The sequence below is a fragment of the Elephas maximus genome, chromosome 26 (assembly GCF_024166365.1).
Source record: "Elephas maximus indicus isolate mEleMax1 chromosome 26, mEleMax1 primary haplotype, whole genome shotgun sequence".
Taxonomy (NCBI): domain Eukaryota; kingdom Metazoa; phylum Chordata; class Mammalia; order Proboscidea; family Elephantidae; genus Elephas; species Elephas maximus.
In genome coordinates, this window is record NC_064844.1 from 13,538,416 (window position 1) to 13,561,638 (window position 23,223).

General features: G+C 42.4%; 1 protein-coding gene across 2 annotated transcripts in view; it reads right to left on the minus strand.

Annotated features, from left to right (window-relative positions):
• GTF2A1L (general transcription factor IIA subunit 1 like) overlaps positions 1 to 3,643 on the minus strand; it is a 55,520-nt gene extending 51,877 nt beyond the window's left edge. Inside the window, exons 1-3 of one of the 2 annotated variants that reach the window (XM_049870549.1) lie at positions 3,623 to 3,643; positions 1,135 to 1,236; positions 819 to 942 (exon numbers count right to left, since the gene is read on the minus strand). In XM_049870549.1, coding sequence (XP_049726506.1) covers positions 819 to 942; positions 1,135 to 1,236; positions 3,623 to 3,643 — 247 coding nt within the window. The remainder of the gene's footprint in view (positions 1 to 818; positions 943 to 1,134; positions 1,237 to 3,622) is intronic. The other variant, XM_049870550.1, reaches the window with a different exon arrangement.
• Positions 3,644 to 23,223: the final 19,580 nt, after the last annotated feature.

Here is a 23,223-nt window from a genome sequence, read left to right on the forward strand (position 1 = left end):
GTTTCCAAGGCTGTAACCTTTTTTTTTTTTTTTTTAAATCTTTACAGAAGCAGGCTGCCACATCTCTCTCCCAAGGAGCAGCTGGTGAGTTCGAACCACCACCTTTCCGTTGGCAGACCAGCACCTAACCACCATGCCACCTGGGCTCTCTAGAAGAGTATCAGTACCACTTTTATCTAATCAGCTAAGTCATTTCCAGTTTACATATATATATATATATACATATACACCGTGGACGAATATTTTCCTTAAAAGCAGAGATCTAGATTCAAGAAGTCCAAAAATAAAGGTAAAATGCGTATGGTCAATTTCTAGCCATTATTTTATATACCCAGAAGAGAAAGTAGTCTGAATAATCTCCATACTCTTATGAACTCTGTTTTGTTTCCAATACATTAACAGGATTATAACGCAGAAAAGGAGAGAGCAGGAGACAGTGCACACGCTCACAGGCATGCGCCTTTCCGTCTGCTGCCTAAGCAATGGTGGCTGGATTCCTCCTTGACTAGACCCAATCCAACTCTCTGATGGAACCAGTGGGTTCTCCAACAGCCCACAAACTATACAACTTGTTCCTCTGAAGGCTTTAACACTTTTTGTGAAACTTGACACGAAAAACAAACAAAAAATAGCAATTTGAGAAACTGATTTTTTTCATCATAGTTACATGGGGTGATGGTTCACGCTCAGTTTATTTAACAGGAATCACCATAAGGTACAAACAAGCCTTCTCACCTTAAAAACACTACCCTAATGAAAAAAACCCCACCAAAGGAATTTGTTCTGAAGATTCAAATAGTACTAATTTACTATCCAACCTGCTGATGTTTGCAATGTTTGGTGCAAGCCATGTGGCAACTGAAGGGTGAAGAGAGGCGAATGGATGCTATTTCTGAAGAAATCATCTGTTGCTTTAGACTGCAAGATCTTGGTTTCCCAGAGCTGCAGAGAAAAATGGTTTGTTTTTAAAAAAAAAAAAATCATTGGGACATATTATTTCTGTTTTTTAGAACATTTTTAATTTAATTGTCATCTAATAGCACAATGAACGGGTAAGGACTAAACTAAAATTTACCACTTTTTATAGCTGAAAAAAAATAAAAAAGGAGAGAGAAACATGTATTGTCTACAAACCTGCTTCAAGTCTTTTAAGACCTGTTCCTCTATGCCTTCTTCAGCAAATAGATTCCGCACTCTTTCAATTACATCTTCAATTACAGATCTGTAGAGTGTAGGCTACATAAAAGCACTTGTTAAAGGTTTAAATTCCACGTTTGCATGTATTTACCCTTAAAAGACATGCAATGTACTCTCTAACTTGTAGTTTAAAGAAAAGCCACTATAAGGACTTTTACTAACTACCTCCCACTCCCAGTATCATCTTAAAAACCAAAACCAAACCCATTACTGTGGAGCTGATTTCAACTCATAGCAACCAAGCCTAAAGGACAGAGAAGAACTGCCTCACAGGGTTTCAAGGAGCGGCTAGAGGGTTTGAACTACCGGCCTTTTGGTTAGCAGCCAAGCTCTTAACCACTGTGCCACCGTCTCTCTTAGCTTTCCATAAATTGTATTAGCTTCAGGCCCATATCTGGATATGAGATGGATTTCTTAACAAAAACTACGAAGGACCTGAACCAACTTTACCCTTCCACAATCTACAAATTTCATAAGGGTAAGTAACATCTAGGAGGCCCGGTGACGCAGTGGTTAAGTGTTCAGCTGGTAACCAAAAGGTCAGCAGTTCAAATCCACCATCCACCCCTTGAAAACCCTATGGGGCAGTTCTACACTGTCCTCTAGGGTCACTATGAGTCAGAATTGGCTTGATGGCAATGGCTTTTTTTTTTAAGTAACATCCTAATACACTTCCTAGTAAAAACATGCCAAGACAATAATATTAAGCAGATCTCTACTCAGATTATACACTGGTTTTACCAACAGAACAACGGATCCACGAAAAAAGTCCTTCATATCTATGTAAATTGTGCTCTCTCCCTCACCCTAGCCCCAAAGTGGCAAATGTGCTAACAATACTGACCTAGTGGACATTCCACTGATTAAAACAAACAAACAAAAAAAGGCAAAACAGGAATTTAGTTGAGCTGCTCTTATTTCAAATTGCTTCATCAGGTCAAAATGAACTTTGTGCCATCCTAGGACTGCTTTCTCATAAACACTCTAAACATTCCTGCTCATGCGATCGGTGGGTAAGGCTTTAAACTAAATCTTCTAAAGATCCAGGGCAACCCTATGAATAGGCTAATCAGAAATGTTTAAATAAGAAGGTATTCACAAGCACATCCATTGGGATTAAGTGCCCCAAGATTAGTTGCTTCTAGAATGGTTTACCTTGATTAAAAAAAAAATTAAGGCTTGCTAAATCAACACCTGAGGATTAGTCCCACCCTAGCGTGACCACATTTAAAGCTGGGGGAAGTGGGGGGGGGGAGGGGACTCCTAGGTCTAAAAACATCTTTAAGATCCACCCTCCCGGCCTAAAAGCAGCAGTCAAAAAAAAAAGAGAGAGCCCATTAAAACAATTTTTTGAAACCAAAATAGGTATTGGACATACTTTCTCTTTCGAGGCTTTATTTTTGCTTTACCTTTGATAAAGCGGCATATAGTCCAGGAAATCTATTTTAACCCCTCGTTAAGTAAAAGAAAACACACACCCCTTCCTGGAGTTCATGTCAGATAAAATAGTACACACGGTAAATGTGTATTCAAGTATAAGTATTTTACGTATCTTAAAACGCATTAACATCAGAAGTAGATGCACATTAAAATAATCTCTAAAAATAGACCTTTTTAGGCTGGCATATGTATAATTCACAGAACATATGAAAATGACACACCTATAAACACACTGCCTTTCACAAAATGTGATATTTGTTGACCGGAACTAAAAATAAAGGTGAATTCTTGATTTTTTTTTTCCTTTTAATTCAGGTTTTTAAGATTGATGGAGGGTCTTAAAGTGCGTGTATCCTATAAACTCTCACTGTGAGATTTAGATAGCTGTCGAGTAAAAGATAAATGTCTTTTTTTTAATTCGAATTGTACACTTACGCATTAACATGCTAAAGAAGGGGACTTTGAAGGGCCCAAAAAATACGCGGTTGAGTAACACGAAACACCACATTACCTAGTTTTCATGTTAGTAAAAAAATATGGCCTGGAATCAACAATACTCATACTAAAAATGAGAATTACAGTACAAATGAACCTGGAAATTTTCTTGACTCAGGAAACTGGGAGGATTTTGGGTTCCACCTAAAGTACCCCATTGTTTTTGTTAGTTGCGATCGAGTCAGCAACCCCGTGTGCAGAGTAGAACTGCCCCAGCGTGCCACCCAGGGTCTTCCTCAATTTGGGTGAGAAAAAAGACGAAGAGGGGGAAACTTGCTCTTCCGGTCGGGGGCCAGGGCCAACTTCCGGTTCACTGGCCCTCTTCGGCTTCCTCCAACACAGAGGTAAAGAAGATGCGGTTTCAGAAAGTCTGTGAGGGACCAGGGTAAAGAAAGGCGTGTGCCGGTGGGGCTGCCTGGAGTCATGCGTCCAGGGTCGTGGGGGGCTCCCCCTACACCCTGCTCAGGCCAGAGGCCAGGCTCGTCCTTACCACAGAGTTGGCACAAGCCATGCCGGTGGGCTCAGCGCCTCGCGCGTGCGCAGCACGCCTGACCCCCGCAGGAAGCGCATCCGGGGCGTTTTTTGAACGCTTGGTGTGCGCGGCCTGCGCAGCCGCAGAAGGACGCGGGAGCGGGGCGGGGAAGGAGAGGAAGGTTAACGAAATAAGCTGTCTTAGCTGGAGGGGTGGATCCGGGCACCTTGGCCTGAGTCAAGGCAGCTAAAATGGGTGGTTTACTCGGGTCTAGGCCAACTCTTGAGCCCTGTGGCGAAGTAGCTAAGAGCTGGGCTGCTAACCAAAAAGGTCACCATTGGAATCCACCAGCCGCTCCTTGGGCAGTCCTACTCTCCACTGGAGGGCAGCGGTTTTTGGTTTAGACCAATGCCGGGCAGCTCACGTGACCCTTAAGTACCCTGATTTCCTCAATCTGTGAAATAGACTTAAGGAAAAGTGGAGGGGCAAGGAAGTGACCATTCGCCCTTAATTGCAGCTTTGAAATCGGTGGGGTGGTAGCTGGCCCAATCCTACCAATTTTCATTCCGCCCCAACATGCCACCCCCAATTGAACTCCAGTGAAAATAACAAGAGCCAAATTCCTCACAAACTGGTTCTCAGAATGTAGTCCCGGGACCAAGCAGTGCCAGCCCCATCTGAGAACCTGTTAAAACGCAAATTACCAGGCCCACTCCAAATCTTTGATATCAGAAACTGGATTGGGCCCAGCGCCCTGTAATTTTAACCATGATCTCCAGGTGACTGATGAGCTCTGAAATGAGACCTACTGACCTATGACAAGGATTCTCAAACTTCGCTGCACATTGAAAATCACCTGGGAAGCTTAAAAAAAAACAACTGATTCAATTAGTTTGAGATGTCCCTACGGGATTTGCCAATGCCTCCCAGTTCTCCTCTTCAGCAGAAATCGCCATCTCTTGACTTGGAATAATTCCCCCCCACCCCTGAAGAGCGGGCATCTAGGGGCACGCCTTACATAGGGCTGACGGTAGATGCGAGCATAGATAACCAGGAAGGTTAAAAAAGGGAAGAAGTCTTGTATTGCCACTGCCCTGCCTTTTAAACAGCCTTTCTAGTCTGCAGATTGGTCTTGACCTAACCAGGTGGCTAAGTTATTTGATGATTAAAACTATTCGGTTTAAAATTGGCTGATATAAGTGCGCATATATTTATTTGCCCATGTAAGTATGAAGGAACTGTTTATGACCTACCAGTCTGTATTTGCTTTGCCTGAGTGTCGGTTACCTCATGGTTTGTGAGTTTCAAGCAGCTGATTTATATGAAGCCCTTTAGAAGATTTTCCTAAATTGACCACTACCTGAAATTTCATTTACAGAAAGCCCAGAATTTTATATAATAATTCTCTACCTGGCAATTTACTACCAGGAGTAGTCAAAGTGACTTACCTTTCACCCAAAATAGAAAAGCTAAAAGCAGTCATTGATTCCTATTCATGTTATGAAATTGAATTAAATTATTCAAGCTAGTTAAGTAAGAAAGCTGAAATGTCTCGTTTTCCACCTTTTTCATAGGCGGGTTTTCAAACTTGATTCCTAAATGCACAGGGTTGGTAATCACCTGAATTTTTGTGACACCATACTGTTTTATTTTGCTTCATTATATATAACACCCTTCTCAGGGCTGTAGTGTAGATCATATATATTTTCAAAATTAAATTTAGACGTTGGTACCTGTGGAGCAGTGAATTACTATTATATGGCCCTTCTAGCCATGGTCTTGTGACTCCCACAAAATGATTGGATGGGACTATGCAGATAAGGTACTTGTGACCCGTGAAGGGGATTGGACAGTTTTTCTAATGCAAATAAGGCACATGGAACCTTTATAGGGGGTTGGTCAGTTTTGCCACCCTGTTAGGCTTAAAGGGAGCCAATCCCAGAAGCTAGGGGTGGGAGAACCTCACTACCATTAAGAACAGCCAGGAGTGGAGCGTGTCTTTGGACCCAGGGTTACTGCTCTGAGAACCTCCTAAACCCAGGAGACAGAGCTGTAATGCTGTAGACAGCAGCGGTTTGAGACAGTGGGAAGCAGGAGACCGGTGCCGGGTGGCATGGTGGGGTTCTTGGCCCACGGAGCCAGGGAGCTATGCCTCTTCGAGCAGAAGACTTCCTGGCAGAGTGGAGAGCCTTCGGAAACTTTGCTGCAGAGCTAGAGTTTTGTAACCCTTGCCTGAGCAGGGCAGAGACCAGGCCAAGGGTTGAGGGCCAAAGGCTGAGGGCCAAGGGCTGAGAGACCTACCTGCAGGCACAGCTGAGAAGAAGCTGTCCTGATCGAAGAACTGTATCCTGAGGTTTTTCCTGTTAACTTCCAAGTTGATCCTGATCCTCAGTTTTAACCTGTTACTTCCCTAAAAACTCTGTAATTGTGAGTACGGTCTGTGAATTCTCTGAGGCCTTTGCAACAAATTATCAAACCAAGCAGAGAAGTACAGGGTGCCGTGGGAGGAATAGCTGGTGTCAGAATTGGTAAAAAGGTTGGTGAGCAGAGGTATGCCTGACCTCTACCTTATAGGAGTCAGCCTTGGGCTGATTCTCTTTCCTCGTCCTGAAGTTAGCCGAGGTCTGATACCATGCCATGTTTATAGTACCCATGAAAAGTGTAGCTAAGAACTATCACTTAGTATACTTATTATAGTCAGGATATACATGGATTGAAATGTGTCCTCCATAAAATGTGTTGGGATCTTAACCCCGATACCTGTGGATATAATTCCAATTAGTAATAGAGTTTTCCTTATGTTAATGAGGTCATATCAGTATAGGGTGTGTCCTAAACCTAATCCCTGCTGAGGTACAAGGAGCAGCATAGACGCTGAGACAAGAAGCACAAACAGAGGAGAATAGATGTCACCCCACATGAAGATCACCAAGGAACTAAAGAATGCTGAGACAGACGAGGATCTTTCTTTCCCCAGTGCCAGTGCCCTGAATCCGGACTTCTAGCCTCCTGTCTTAGTCATCTAGTGCTGCTCTAACAGAAATATCATAAGTGGATGGCTTTAACAAAGAAAACTTTATTTTCTCACAGTCTAGTAGGCTAGAAGTCCAAATTCAGGGCATCGGCTCCAGTGGAAGGCTTTATCTCTCTGTCAGCCCCAGAGGAAAGTCCTCATCATCAAGTCTTCCCCTGGACTAGGAGTTTCTCCGCGCAGAAACCCCAGGTTCAAAGTATATGCTCTGCTCCTGGTCTTTCTTGGTGTTATGAGGTCCCTACTCTCTGCTTGCTTCCCTTTCCTTTTATCTTTTGTAAGATAAAAGGTGATGCAGGCCACACCCGAGGGAAACTCCCTTTACACTGGATCAGGGATGTGACCTTAGTAAGGGTGTTACAATTCCACCCTAATCCTCTAACATAAAATTACAATCACAAATGGAGGACAACAACACAATACTGGGAATCATGGCCTAACCAAGTTGACACACGTTTTGGGGGGACATGGTTCAATCCATGATACCTCCTAAACTGTGGGGAAAAACCTGTTCTTTAAAGAAGACACCCACCTGTGGTATTTCTGTTACAGTAGCACTATGAAACTAAGATAAGTGATTATGCAGCTTTGGCAGAGAAATGCCAGTGAGTTTCCCTTTGTCCCTAAGGATCTGCCTGAATGGTGGCTGGTAAACTCAGCTATAATTTCTTCCTAATAATAGACAGTGTGGTCATTAGAGGAGGTATGATTTAACTTGAGTTCTGAGTGAATTCAAGTTGCAAATCTGCTCTGGACCTGTGGTAGCTAGTTTCCAAGATGCTCCCCATGATCAGAGGGCTATCTATGGAAAATAGTGCCTATGGCAATTAGTTTTAAATTGCTGAATGATCTCTCAACGTGGCAATGGAAACTGCTATGGCCAATAGAAACTGCTCATTAGCGCCACCTCCTCAAGTGGCACCCACAGCGCGTACCCTACCTGCCATACTTTAGTTACATCTCTGCCCGTGCACGACCCCCACCTCCTGGGATTCACAGATTTGTGTCGTCTTCTTCCACACTGTATCATGGTTTGTCTGTGTGACGAAAAGAATACAGCATGAACAACGGTATATCACTTCTGAGATTAGGTTATAAATGGTTGTGTCTTTATTGGATCACTCGCTCTGAGGGAAGTCAATTGTCATATCTTGAGGACATTCATGTAGCCTATGGAGAGGCCACTGAGGCAAGGAACTGAGGACTCCAGTCCCAAGCCAGCAAGGATCTGATGCCTGCAAACAACCAGGTGAGTGAGCCTGGAAGTGGATCCTTCCCCAGTCAAGCTGTCAGATGACTGCAGCCCCGACTGGATCTTTGTGAGAGACCTTGAACCAAAACTACCTTCCAAGCAGCTCCCAGATGCCTGATCCTCAGAAACAGTGAGATGATTAATATCTGTTGTTTTAAGCAGTTAATTAAGTTTTGGGGTAATTTGTCACACAATATTAGAGAACTAATACAGGCTCTATTCTCTGATTTAAGGAGCGCTGGTGGCGCAGTGGTTAAGTGCTCAGCTGCTAACCAAAAGGTCAATTCAATGGTTCAAACCCACCAGCCGTTCTGTAGGAGAAAGATGTGGCAGTCTACTTCGGTAAAGATTTACAACCTTGAAGACCCTCTGGGGCAGCCCTGCTCTGCCCTAAAGGATTGCCGTTTGGATTTCTAGCTTCCTAAACTGTGGGAACCAACTCGTAGGCAATGGGTTTGCATTTTGTTTTTGTTTTTGTTTTTTAACGCTCTGATTGGACTGTAACAAGTGGAGACTGAGTTTTCCCTCATTGTAATTTCAGCATTTAAAGTATTTTGAGGACCCACGTCAGTTATAAGCGTTGAAAAATATGTAAAGGAGTCTTTATATACTGATACTCGATAGAATTGACCCAAGATTTTCATGAAACAAGCAGACTGCTATATTTGTGTAATGGTCACATTTCTTTGGTCAATTTTTCAAACTCAGAGGGCAAGTATGTTCCATACACAAAGCATTTTTGATGTTAAAAATGAAACTCTAAGATCCCAAAGCTTCATTGAGGCCATATTACAGTAAATATTTGTTATGTTAGTAAATACAGAATAAAAAAAGGATGCTGAGCTTTGGTTCTTCTTTGAGTATCTAGTCCTTTGAAGTTACACCTGGGCCAAAGCATAAAGCTCTCCCCTAAGTGCCCATCACAACTTAGAGCATCAGATTTTTGTTTTCTCCTGCTTTGTTTAGAGACAGACCATGATACATATTTCGTGTATCATTTGTAGCCAACACTAGTCTTTGTAGCAGTTAAGCAAATTGTAATTATCAGATTAATTTCTTTGCCTTCCATATGTTCTCATTAATTTCCCTGGAGGTATCAGTGATTCTATTCAAAAAGTAGAGAAAAAACTTCACTTTTCTTATGGAGAGAAAAGGCCCTATCTGTGAAGTGCTTTGTCTAAGGAGAATATATATATACATACACATACGTATGTATGGCACCCTAGTGGCACAGTGGTTAAGAGCTCTGGCTGCTAATCAAAAAGTCAGCAGTTCAAATCCTCCAGCTGCTCCTTAGAAACCCTATGGGGTAGTTCTACTTTGTCCTATAGGGTTGCTATGAGTCCAAATCGACTCGACAGCAACAGGTTTGGTTTATATATGTATAAAAATAGTGGTGTTTCTAAAGGACATTTTATATACATACAAACGTGTGTATATAAAATGTTTGTATGTATATAAAATGTCCTTTAGAAACAGACCTTTTTTTTTTTGCATACTAAACTTCACAGTCAAATACAGGGGGGTATCTCAGTAACTGTATAAAAAAAAAATATATAGACTCTAAATAATATGTAATGAAAAATACAAGTTAGTCTATGAGCACGTGGCTTAAGGCAACAAGTATTCGTAATGAGTTTCTAAATATTTTGCAACCAATGCACTAAACCCAGCAGTATTGTGTTTTTTCAGCCTCTGTTTCATCCTTCACATCTTCCAGGAAATGAAAATCCAGAAAATCTCTGCCTCACCCTGTAACTTTGAAATGGTTACAACGTCGGTAGTTCTGATTTACTTATACTCTGCATTTTAGTAACATTTTCCATTTTCTAATACAACTCTAAAATCAACTACAGTATCTGAATGTCAGATACTGTTCCACCATGATGAATCCCTACCCACCTCCCCACCCCCAACAAGATTTCAGCTCAAGTGACCATATGACACAATGCTACAGCCAGCTGGTGACCTTATCACACTTTGGAACATCGTTGATGGTCACATTTCCATCACATTTCTGGCTATTGCAAAATGCTTTAATATTCGAAATATGCAAATGGTGTGTACATATGAAAGGTGCAGATTGTATTAACTCATGGAAAGCAAGCAAGATGACTTCAAACACAATTTTCCCCATCACTGCTTTTTCATTATTCTCATCAAAGTGTTGAGAAGGATTCAGTAAGTTCTTAGCTAACGAATGATTCCATTTTTATTCCTTTAATCACAATGTGAATAATCATACGTGAACATGAAATATTAGCAGGGATAACAATGTTCATTGTCTCCGGTTAATTCTCCAACCCAAATTTCCACTAGAGAAGATAGAGGTAAGACCAATAAACTGAGCTTGAGGCTATGACCTGGAGAGAAGCAACCAGCATTTTCCCTCAATAACTGTACTTTTCTTCTTTCTGGATTTGTCTTATTTTATAAGGAGTAAATGGCAGCATCTTGAATATTCTATATTGTTATCTTAGGTGCTTTCAAATATTAGGGAAGTGTAGTATAATATTTTTGGACTCAGTTTTAAAGTCCTATTTAAGAACCCTCAATTCCCCTTCATGGTCTAACCCACACCCCCAACTACTTCACTTACTAGGCTCTACCACTCCTGAGCTATGGCACATATATACAAAATGCCAGAGACCCCCAGATGCCTAACACCCGAGGGTGACCCCTTCTTCCTTGGGCCTGCAGAATTATTCAAAATGCCTTATTCCCAGGAAGACCACAAATCTGGCTAACACCACCCTGCTTACCATACATAAGCTGCCACCTACAGTTTTGGCTTGCTGTTACCCCTTGCCAAAGTAAAACCCCTGTGTGGCCCTTCATGAAAGCCTTCTCTACTTCAGAGGGGTAAGTAATAAAGAGTTCTGCCTTTCGTTTATCCAAGTGTCTTTGGGTTGTGTCCCGCCAACCACCCGTACCAAAAAACTCATTGCCGTCAAGTTGCTTTCAACTCATGGTGACTCTATAGGACAGGATAGAACTGCCCCCTAGAGTTTTCAAGGAGCACCTGATGGATTTGAACGCCAACCTTTTGGTTTGCAGGCAAACTCTTAACCATGACGCCACCAGGGTTTCCACTGTGCCACCAGGACTCCCAATTGTACTTGAAATCACAAAATTATGAAAGAGGAAAGCAAGGACTGGGATGTGTTTATCTGAGGTGAGCTAGTGAGTAATTCTTTATCCAAATGTTTTTCATTTGGGGTTGCATTTTATCCTTACGTGGACAAGTCAAGAGAAATTTAGCACCTGGTATTGTTTCAAGTGGTCCCTGGATGGTGTAAATGGTTTGCGTTTGACTACTAGCAGTTCAAAACCAGTTGCAGCAGTACGTCAACAGGGAACTGCCAGAAGCTCAAGCCAGATTCAGAAGAGGACTTAGAACAAGGGATGTCATTGCTGATGTCAGATGGATCTTGGCTGAAAGCAGAGAATACCAGAAAGATGTTTACCTATGTTTTATTGACTACACACAGGCATTTGACTGTGTGGATCATAACAAATTATGGAAAACATTGGGAAGATTGAGAATTCCAGAACACTTATTTGTTCTCATGTGGAACCTGTACTTAGACCAAGAGGCAGTCGTTCAAACAGAACAAGGGGATACTGATTGGTTTAAAGTGAGGAAAGGTGTGCGTATTAGCTATATCCTTTCACCATACTTAGTCTGTATGCTGAGCAAATAATCTGAGAAGCTGGACTATATAAAGGAGAACCGGGCCTAGGGATTGGAGGAAGACTCATTAACAACCTACGATGTGCAGATGACACAATCTTGCTTGATGAAAGTGAAGAGGACTTGAAGCACTTACTGATGAAGATCGAAGACCACAACCTTCAGTGTGGATTGCACCTCAACATAAGACAAAAATCCTCACAACTGAACCAATAATGATAAATGGAGAAAATACTGACGTTGTCAAGGACTTCATCTTACATGGATCCACAATCAACACCCATGGAAGCAGCTGTAAAGAAATCAGACGACACATTGGGTTCAGCAAATCTGCTGCAAAAGGCCTCTTTAAAGGGTTGAAAAGCAAGGATGTCGTTTTGAAGACTAAGATATGCCTGAAAAAAGCCTTGATATTTTCAAAAGCCTTATATGCATATAAAAGCTGGACAATGAATAAGGAAGACCAAAGTAGAATTGACACCTTTGAATTATGGCATTGGTGAAGAATATTGAATATTGAATGGACCGCCAGAAGAATGACAAATCTGTCTTGGAAGAAGTACAGCCAGAATATTCCTTGGAAGTGAAGATGGTGAGACTTCATCTCACATACTTTGGACATGTTACCAGGAGCGACCAGTCTCTGGAGAAAGACATCATGCTTGGTAAAGTGGAGGGTTAGTGAAAAAGAGGAAGACCCTCAAGGAGGTGATTTGACACAGTGGCTGCAAGAGTGGGCTCAAGTGTAGCAAAGATTGTGAGGATGGCCCAGGACCAGGCAGTGTTTCATTTAGTTGTGCATAGGGTGGGGTGACTGTGAGTTGGAACTCACTCGACGGCACCTAGCGACAACAACTAGCAGTTCAAATCCACCCCGCAGGCGCCAGGGAAGAAAAGCCTAGTGATATGCTTCCATAAAGATTACAGCCAAGAAAACCCTATGGAGCAGCTCTGTTCTGTGACACGTGGGGTTGCCATGAGTCAGAATCAACTCAACAGCAACGGGTCTTTTTGGTTAATTGTTTCAAGTGCAGAAAAAAAAAAAAAACAAGAAACCTTCTGTGCCTACGTAGTGATTCCAAAAACCCTTTACAAGAGACAGATATTTTGATTTCACGATTAGAAATAACAATTACCTTCCTTTACTTGGCTTTGAGTATTAAGTGAGAAAATGTGACAAGCATCTAGCAAAGCCTCTGCCACGTAATCAGTTGCCATTGAGTTGGTTCCAAGTCATAGCAACCCCACCCCATGTAGGCGCTAAAAAGCTAAGGGTTCTTCCCATTTTTAGCAGCTTTCCCAAACAAGATTAAAGTCAAATGTAAAAACAAACATTTTAGTCTTTTCAACCCCCTGAAACTATATGTGTTTATTAAGAAAAAGTATTCTTGTAATCATATTAAATATGATAAGTTATAAAATTCTTGAGGACTCAGGCTGCATATTCTTCTTCTTTATATGCCCCGAGTTCCTAGCATAATACCTCAAATATGGCAAAAAAAAAAAAAAGCAAGTATTCATTAAAGTTATTGACTTGAATTTATTGTTAAATGGCTATAAACTGGAATTTCTAGCCTATTTGTGGGGGAAAAAAGTAGGGAGTAAAATGCGACTATCCTTGGGCGGAAGTATTACATTGGTCTAAATTCATCCTGTGGTTCATTCGATATATATATATATATATGTATTTTTTTTTATTGTACTTTAAGTGAAAACTTTCAGATCAAGTCAGTCTCTCATACAAAAAGTTTATACACACCTTGTTATGTACTCCTAGCTGTTCTCCCCCGAATAAGACAGCACACTCCCCTTCTCCACCCTGTATTCCCCGTATCCATTCAACTCGCTCCTGTCCCTCTCTGCCTTCTCATCTTGCCTCCAGACAGGTGCTGCCCACACAGTCTTATGTGTCTACTTGAGCCAAGAAGCTCACTCCTCACCAGTATCATTTTCTGTCTTATACTCCAGTCCAATTCCTGTTTGAAGAGTTGGCGTCAGGAATAGTTCCAGTCTTGGGCTAATGGAGGGTCTGGGGGCCATGGCCTCTGGGGTCCCTCTAGTGTCAGTCAGACCATTAAGTCTGGTCTTTTTATGAGAATTTGAGGTCTGCATCCCACTGTTCTCCTGCTCCATCAGGAATTCTCTGTTGTGTTCCCTGTCAGGGCAGTCATCAGTGGTAGCTGGGCACCATCTAGTTCTTCCAATCTCAGGTTGATGTAGTATCTGGTTTATCATTGGATATTTTTTATTGAACACATTGGTCATAAATTCTGGCCTAGGAGTCAGGACTAACATTTCTACTATCACCACCTACCACCATCCCTGTATATGAGTCTCTTCCCAGAAAATGGAAAATCACTGCAGGCAGAGCCAACTCCATCAAAATCCAAGATGGGGGAGGGGCTGTAAGAAAAACAAATAAGCAATTACAATATAATGGAATTAGTACTAAAAATTATTCACGAGGAGTGCCTAAGCCAAATGTGGAGGGCCGAGGTAGGCTTCCTGGAGTGGGACCCCTAAACCTAGAATGTGGGATGAGGAAGGGACAGAGGAAGCAGGCAAAGAAGAGTGTTCCAGGCAGGGGCACAGCATGAGCCAAAGCACAGGGTATGAGAAATGAAATGGTGGGTTTGAAGAAGAGAGTAGTTCACTTTGGCCAGAAGACAGAGAGCAAGGCAAGTTATGGCAAGAGCTGAGGCTGCCTGGTGAGCAGATGCCAGATGATGCATTCCCCACTGGCTGCAGCATGGAGGGTGGATTGGAGCAAGGCCACAATGGGGGCAGAGCAGCACTTAGAAATCTGCAGGCTGTGGAAGATGAACAGCTTCATTTGAAAAGCCTGCACTGAAGCAACATCCATGGGGAAGAATAACTCATTGCCTTGGAGTCGATTCCAACTCATAGCAACCCTACAGGACAGAGTAGACCTGCCCCCTAGGGTTTTCAAGGAGTGGCTGGTGGATTCAAACTGGCGACCTTTTGGTTAGCAGCCTGAGCTCTTAACCACTGCACCACCAGGGCTCCTATGGGGAAGAATACCGAGATCTAAGTGGCCGATGCGTGCCTCTTCCTGGAACTCAATCACAGAAGCCAAGGGGGAAGAAAGGGGAAGATCCTAAGAGTCTTGATGTGGTCTGGGGAAACGGGATAGGGCATCTGCTGATGGGAGACAGGCAAGAAAAAGGGACTAGAAACTTGTCTAGTTCACTGTTTTATCCAAGGCCAACTCTGGTCCCCCAGTGTGAGTTTAATATAGAATTTGTCCTTTTCCACAATGAGTACTTAGCAAAGCCTTTGAAAAGTGTTTCAGAATGTCTCAAAATTATCCACTGGAGAGGCAGGCTATTGGCATTTAACAATGCCACTGTTCAAAGATGCTCTTTCCTTGTCCTTTTCATGGCACTTGAGGACCGTTGGGTGGAATTCTCTCTGAGTAGTGTGAAAATATCAAAATAAAACCATGTAGAGAAGGACAAGCCCTGCAACTTGGTGTCATCTCCCATCCCTCGCCAAGCCACTCAGATCTGTAGCGTCTCTTTCAGAGAAGAGAAGCAGAGAGAGAGAGACTTTAAATTCTAGAGTGTTCACCACTGGTTTCCAGAATCAGAGGTCCCTTAACCATTTCTTCTCTGTTAGAGGGGATTAATAACCTTAGCCCCAAAATCTCAAGAATGTCTCTATTTAGGTTAGTATAGTATAGTTGATATTGAAGCATCACTACTAGTAAAGAACATGTAAATTGGAAAAGGTGACCAAAGTATTCAAGAAAATAAGTCAGTCATAAAGGGTCCTTAAAGAAACAAGACCATCTGTGCGTGGAAGAGTGAAGAGTCTCGGAATCCAGTTCCATTTATGGGAAAGAAAACTAAGAAATAATACCTTGTGTCTACATAGACCTACCTGCATCTGTACCCATGAACTTCACCTTCCCTCCTGTTGCAATGGGTGAGTGTTCGTGCTCCTATCTAAGTCAGCCCCTCTGTGAGCTCCTTGGTTGCCATCCTCTCTCAGCTACTCGGAGATACAGTCCTAGTATTTTCTCTTTCCTTTGCGTCACCAATTTTCCTTTCCCTCCTGGATGCACTGATCACATGCAGAAATGTCCACCATCCACATCAGCACTGTATCAAGGACGGGGTAGTGGTCCAGTCAGCCTTGAGCGCAAGCAATAACAGAGCGCGCGGTCTGTAGAGAATTTGGATACAATAATAAAACTGACTAAAAGTCAGTCTGCTTTTCGTTATCGCTGTGCGCGGGAATTCTAAGCAATGTCCACGATAAAATACTCTTCCCTCCATTTTTTTTTTTTATTGGCATACAGTCTAACCAATCGTTGCAATTGCTATAGTTTTAATAATGCACGTTTTTAAGCTTCAAATCAGCACATATTAATTTCTTATCATTTAATAAATATTATATTCTACATGGAAGGCAGTTTGGAGAACTCCAAGTTACACAGTTAGACCCCTGACACGCTTGGACTCAGATACACATATTTATTTCGGCAATAAATTCATACTGGTCTAGAATCAGAAACCCTGGTGGCGTAGTGGTTAAGTGCTATGGCTGCTAACCAAAGGGTCAGCAGTTCGAATCCACCAGGCGCTCCTTGGAAACTCTATGGGGCAGTTCTACTCTGTCCTATAGGGTCACTATGAGTCAGAATTGACTTGATGGCACTGGGTTTGGGTTTTTTTGGTTTGGTCTAGAATCATACAAACTTGCTTCAAGTGTAGTTCATATTTCTAACCCATTTGGTACTACCTATTCTTGTGTTTAGGAGCCCTGGTGGCTTAGTTGTTAAAAACTCAGCTGCTCACCAAAACATCAGCAGTTCAAATCCACCAGCCACTCCTTAGAAACCCTATGGGGCAGTTCTACTCTGTCCTATAGGGTTGCTATGAATTGGAACCAACTCAACGGTACTAACAACAATAATGTTCCTGGATTTAAACCATAGATTCGAAATAAACATTGATTGTAAAGATGAAGAAATAGAACTTGAGTTACTTCAATTCTGTCATTTTATGTGACCTTTTGGAGTTTTTATTTTTATCTTTTAATTTAAAAGCATGAAATAGAGGGTGAGTTGCAAGAAAGGATGTAATATTTTTGTTTGCTAAGTTTTGTTTGATTACTTTATTCATGAAATATTTACTGTGTTCACCTTTAAAATTGAAGTTTATTCTTCTATCTTAATTGTTAATTGTTTTAAAACTAAAGGCTGAATTTTTAAAATATACATTATATTGTCGTTGTTGTGTGCCATCAAATCAATTCCAACTCTTAGCGACCCTACAGGACAGAGGAGAACTGCCCCAGAGGGTTTCTAAGGGGTGGCTGGTGGATTTGAACTGCTGACGTTTTGTTTAGCAGCCTGAGCTCTTAACCATTTAACCACCAGGGCGCCAAATACATTATATTAGTGGTACAATTAAAACAGTTGCCTCTCTTTCATCCTTTACATCTTTCAGAAAATGAAAATCCAGACAATCTCTGCCTCACCCTGTAACTTTGAAATGGTTACAATATTGGTAAAAAAAAAAAAAAAAAAAACATTGCCGTTGAGTCAATTCCGACTCATAGTGACCCTATAGGACAGAGTAGAACTGCCCCATAGAGTTTCCAAGCGGAGCCTGGTGGATTTGAACTGCTGACCTTTTGGTTAGCAGCTGTAGCACTTAACCACTACGCCACCAGGGTTTTCACAATATTGGTAGTTCTCATTTATTTAAATTCTATACTTCTGTAATCTTTTCATGTATTTTAATTTTATTAGAATTCTCTTATTAGTAGACAATTTTTTTTACATAGAATATTATTATATCCAACATAGGGCAGTTCTACTCTGTCCTATAGGGTCGCTATGAGTCGGAATCCACTTGACGGCACTGGGTTTTATAGCAAAGAATCAATGTTCAAACTATTAAAAAAACCGAAACCAAACCCGTTGCCATCGAGTTGATTCTGACTCACAGCGACCCTATAGGACACAGTAGAATTGCCCCATAGAGTTTCCAGGGAGCGCCTGGTGGATTTGAACTGCTGACCTTTTGGTTACCACCTGTAGCACTTAACCACGACCCTACCAGGGTTTCCTTCCAAACTATTGGGTCGACATAAAAACTATCGAGGAAATGGTTGTGCTTTTTTATTACACAGAAACTTGGAGGGACTTGCAGGTACTCGCGGTACTTGTTATGAAACCAGCCACCGATTCGTAATTACTCTGAATTTCATAACAAAATTTGAAGTGGGATCCCCATACCAACATGAAATGACATCAACCCAGCAGAGCTCAACCAAGAAAAAATATAAAAGCCAAACAGGAGATGGCCGAAGCTATGGCTGGGTTTATTTTGAAATACGTAGTGCCTTCAACGCCGCATATATGGTTAATGAAAATGCTGAAGAAACACAAGCTGTCACAGTCAAAGTACTTACACCAGACACAACACAAATTCAGGTGACACAGGGCTGAAAGATGGCAAAGAGTCATCTTCTGCAAGCCTTGATGTGGAAAAGAAAGAAAATGTTAGCAGGAGTCAACATCAGTAGGATAAAAAAATAACAAAGAAAGAGACACTAGTAAAGATCAAGACCGAGACTTCTGTCTTTAGTGGGGGGAAGGGGGTTTAAAAAAATATTTGATCCCCACTAACTACTGTTCTAATTCATATTTATAGCAAAACGCCTCAAAAGAGTCGTCTACTCATGGCCTCAGCACCACAGGAGTTGGCTTCTATTACCATCACTCCACTGACCCCGTTTCCACCAAGGTCACCAGTGAGCTCCACGTTGCTGAATTCGGTGGTCAAGTCTCAGGCCCCATGCTCCCTAACGGTAGCATTGGAGACAGCTGATGACATCTTCCTTCATCTGGTGTTTAGAACACCTTTCTCTTATTTCTTCTATTTTAGTTAATCTTCCTCAGTCTCCTTTACTGGATTGTTCTCATTTTCCTGACCTCTAAACTTTAGAGATGGAGCCCTGGTGGCCCAGCAGTTAAGCACTTGGCTGCCAGCCGAAAGGTTGGAGGTTTGAACCAACACAGAGGCTCCAGGGTAGAAAGATCTGGTGATCTGCTTCCATAAAGATTACGGCCAAAAAAGAAAAAAACCATGGGGGCAGTTCTACTCTGTCACATGGGGTCGCTATGGGTTGGAATTAACTCAACGGCACCCAACAACAACAACAAACTTTAGAGAGCCCAAGGCTCAGTTCTCAGACCACTTTTATTCTTTATACCCACCCCCAGGTGACCCCATCCAGCCCCACAGCTTTAAATGCTGATGTTCTCAAAGTCCTATCTCTAGCCCAGCCCTATTCCCTGGATGCCAGTATATCCTATTGCCACTTCCCATCTCCACTTGCATGTCTATAGACGGGCGTATCAAAGTTAACACATCCAAACCTGAATTCCTGATCTTTCTCTCCAAAACCTGCTCCTACAACAGCCTTCCCTGCCTCCATAAAAGACAGCTCCACTCTTTCATTGCTCACACCAAAAATTTGGAAGTCCTCTTTGGTCTCCTTCTTTTCCTCACACCCCACGTCCTAGCCATCAACACACACAGTTAGCTCCATGTTTCGAGTATGTTCTGAGTCTAGCCATTTTTAATCTCTCATCACCACACCCAACCACCATCGTACCGGGGGAAGGTGCCATGTGAAGACAGACACACACAGCAGATGTCTCTACAAGCCCACGAACGCCAACAACTGCCAGCTACTAAAAGCTGAAATAGACAAAGAAGGACCTCCCTCTAAAGCCATGCCCTGAATTCAGACTTCTAGCCTCTGGAACTGTGAGAAAATATATTTCTCTTCTTTAAAGCCATCCACTTGCAGTATTTTTTGTTACAACAGCTCTAGGTAACTAAGACAGCCTCCTAACTGCTCTCTGCTTCTGCCACCATCCTCTGTTATGGACTGAATTATGTCCCCCCAAACAGTGATGCTGAAGTCCTAGATCCTGTAACTGTAATTATGACCCTTTAGGAAACAGGAGTTTCCTTGTGTTGTTAGCCAGGTCATATAGGAACAGGGTAAGTCCGAAACCTAATCACTTCTGAGTGGTGTCCTATAGTAAGAGCAGAGTGGGCACAGACGCACAAAGAGAGACGCCCTGTCAGGACCAGGGCAGGTGTGCCTATAAGCAGCAAAGAAATGCCAAGGGTTGCTGGCAGTCACCTGAAACCAGGAGCGAGGCCCACAGAGTACATTGACACAGCTGAGACCCTGTTGTTGACTTTTAGCCTCCAGAGCTGTGAAAAAAGAAATTTCTGTTCTTGAAAGTCACCCACCTCTGGTATTTTTTATTATGGCAGCACTAGAAAACTAAGACACCCCCTTTTATGTCCATAAAATCATCCTAACCTGTAATTCGGAGCCCTGGTGGTTCAGTGGTTAAGAGATCAGCTGCTAAACAAAAGATCTGCAGTTGGCATCTACCGGCCGCTCCTTGGAAACCCTGTGGGGTTGTCCTATAAGGTTGCTATGAGTCAGAATCAACTGGAAGGCAATGAGTTAACCTGTAATTCAGGTGATGTCACTCCACTGCTCAACCCTCCTAGCAGCTCCCATCACACTCAGAATGAATTCCAAAGCCCTGCATGATCCACCTCCACCACCTACCCACAACCTTTCTCAGATCTCCCCCACTACCTTCCTTTCCCTTCTCACTCTGCTCAGGCCACCCAGCGGCCATCTGCTCTCCTTGGGGTTCCTCTGACATGCTAAGCACACTCCGGGTTTCAGTGACTTTTACTAGCGGTTCTCTCTGCTGGGCTCGCTCTCCCCTCCGGGATCTGGGATCCGGTGGCTGGCTGTCTCTCATCCTCCAGGTCAATGTCACCTCATCAGAGAGGGTTTTCCTGGCCAGCCTATGTAAAAGGGCATTCCTCTGCTACTCTTCGTCAATTTACCCTGCTTCATTTTTCTGCAATCATCACAGCTCGATATACATCTGTTTATTAGCTGACTTTCTCCACCACTACATACGCTCTACAAGAGCAGGAATGAACTGTTTTTGATTATTGGTTACCCTTTTTAAAAAAACTCATTGCCATCAAGTTGATTCTGACTCATAGCAACCCTGTATAGGACAGAGTAGAACTGCCTCATAGGGTTTCTAAGGAGCGGCTGGTAGATTCGAATTAGCCAACCTCTTGGTTAGCAGGCTAGTTCTTAACCACTGAGCCACTAAGGCTCCATCTGGTTACCCCCAGTGCCTAGAATGAAACCTTGATGGCACAGTGGTTAAGTACTACAGCTGCTAACCAAGAGGCAGGCAGTTCGAATCTGCCAGGTGCTCCTTGGAAACTCTGTGGAGCAGTTCTACTCTGTCCTATAGGGTCACTATGAGTTGGAATAGACTTGACAGCAGTGGTTTTGGTTTTTTTAGTTTTGAGTGCCTAGAAAATGCCAGTCCACAGCATGTACTCGATAAACGTTAGAACGATTGGGAAGACAACTGATTGGAACAATGGTCAGAGAGAATTTTAAGGCGACTCAGAGCCACAGCTTGGGGTGGACTAATGACTTCAGCAGCCTTCATAGAGAGGGAGACACCATCGGGAATACCTCAGAGTCTCAGCAATCTCGTGTGTGGGGTGCAATATAAACTTTGGAAACACGTTGTTCTAACAGGCTTTATAAGAGAGTTACAACATTCACCTGGAAAGAAGATTTCTGAGAGAAAGATAAGCCCGTGGTGAAAGGACAAGGCTTATGACTGCTTCTGGGGGATGAAAAAGGGCAAAGGCTCTTCCCGAGTCAAGGGAGTATGGAATATTCTCCCACAAACATATATTTTCATGTTCTTGCCTAAGAATCTGAAAACTCACAGCAGAACAAGACGGACTGAAGATGTTTACAAATCGCTTAAAGAAAGCAGATTTAGAATTCATTAACTCTCTTTAGAAGAAGTTTGTTTGAAATCTGTTGAGAAGGAAGGCATTCTTTCTTTTTTTTTTTTTTTTAGTAGTTAGAAATGTTCAAGATGGGGAAGCTTTGGGATGTGTAAAACTGTATTCAATAGCATTTGTAGACCAGTCGTTAAGAATACTTTAAAGTGTTTGTCTACTGCATTAATTTTAATTATACTTCATCGAACTCACACAATGCTTTGAAAATGCCTTGCAAAATGCCCCCCAAGATCTTTTACTAATCATAACAAAAGCACCACCAAAAGCCAAGGCTGATTGATGGGTCTAACTCGGCAGCGGCAGCTTGCTGTGAGTGCCCTCTTCTGTTTTCAGAGAGTACTGCATCCCATTTCCTGGAATTCACAGAAATTCTGGGGAAGAGCAAAACGGGCTTCTCAAGGAAATGCCAACACACAATCATGTTATTTAAATAAACGACCCTCCCCCTACCCTGGTCAAAAACTCCAGTCCTTATGTGCTGAAAAGTATCTTTTTTCATAACTTTTTTTTTTAAACTGTCTCAATTCCCCAGAAAAAGGAAATATCCCTCATATTCAGATCCGTACAGTTGTCCTATCAATCCTGAGGTTTAGAAGGCTGTGCTGAGGAAGATACAAGAGTGGAAAAAAGAGTGGAAGGAGGAGGGAAAGTGGCAAACCCCAGAGTATCACGGGGACTTGCATTTCCCCAGCAGGAAGCCTCATAGACACGAACTTCAATTCTTTAAAATAAGGGCAATTCATCGAACTAGTTTTCCTTTTCCTTGTAGAGGGAGCATGATTTTAAAGAAAGAGTATTACTTACAGCTTTTAGCTATGATCTTTTACGGCAACTCAAGTATTTGCTTTCTGAGCAGCAATTCTGCCTTCCTTTAAAAACAAATTATAATCAAATGCATGTTTTTATGCCAGTCCTAAGCAGGAAGTTATTAATACAGTTGTAACAAGAAAAGTCCTTGTTTCATATAAACCAGGAAAATATGCAGGTAGTTAGGTTGAGTCGCATGAAACTGTCATCAAGAATGGGTCAATATTGGCTATCACATATGATTCAGCTGAATACAGACACAGCCCAGGGCTTTAGGACCCTGGATAAGGGCACAAAATCCAGAGTGAAGCGGCCACAGAGAATGGGGAAGTGGGGAGAGAAACATCAAAATCTAGTGGAATCGCTGTGTCTAGGTAAAGGGCAGGGTGGGGGGAGCCATCTAGGGTGGAGTTGAGACAGTCAAGAATTGATTGATGCGAACTGAGGAATTTTCTACACATGTCAGTTTATAGTACTTCATCCTTTTGTTGTTTAAGGAACTAGAAACAAGTTTTGTTAACTCCAAACCAAAATCCAAACCAAACCTGTTGCCACTGAGTCAATTCCGACTCATAGCGACCCTATGGGGCAGAGCAGAGCTGTCCCCATAGGGTTTCCAAGGAGCGGCTGGTGGATTCGAACTTCCAGCAAGGATTAAAACAGTGCTTAATGATCCAGACTCTGAAAGTTTTGAAACTTTACTAGCTGGATTAAAATAGAACTTCAACACACAGAAGCTTTTTTATATACTCCTGAGGTTCACCCTTCAAAGACTGAACAGGCCCATGGAACAAAACAAGACTCAGGAACGCACCAGCCCTGGGGCAGCGACTGGAAGGCAGAAGGGAATAAGAAAGCTGGTAATAGGGAACCCAGGGTTGAGAAGGGAGAGTGTTGACATGT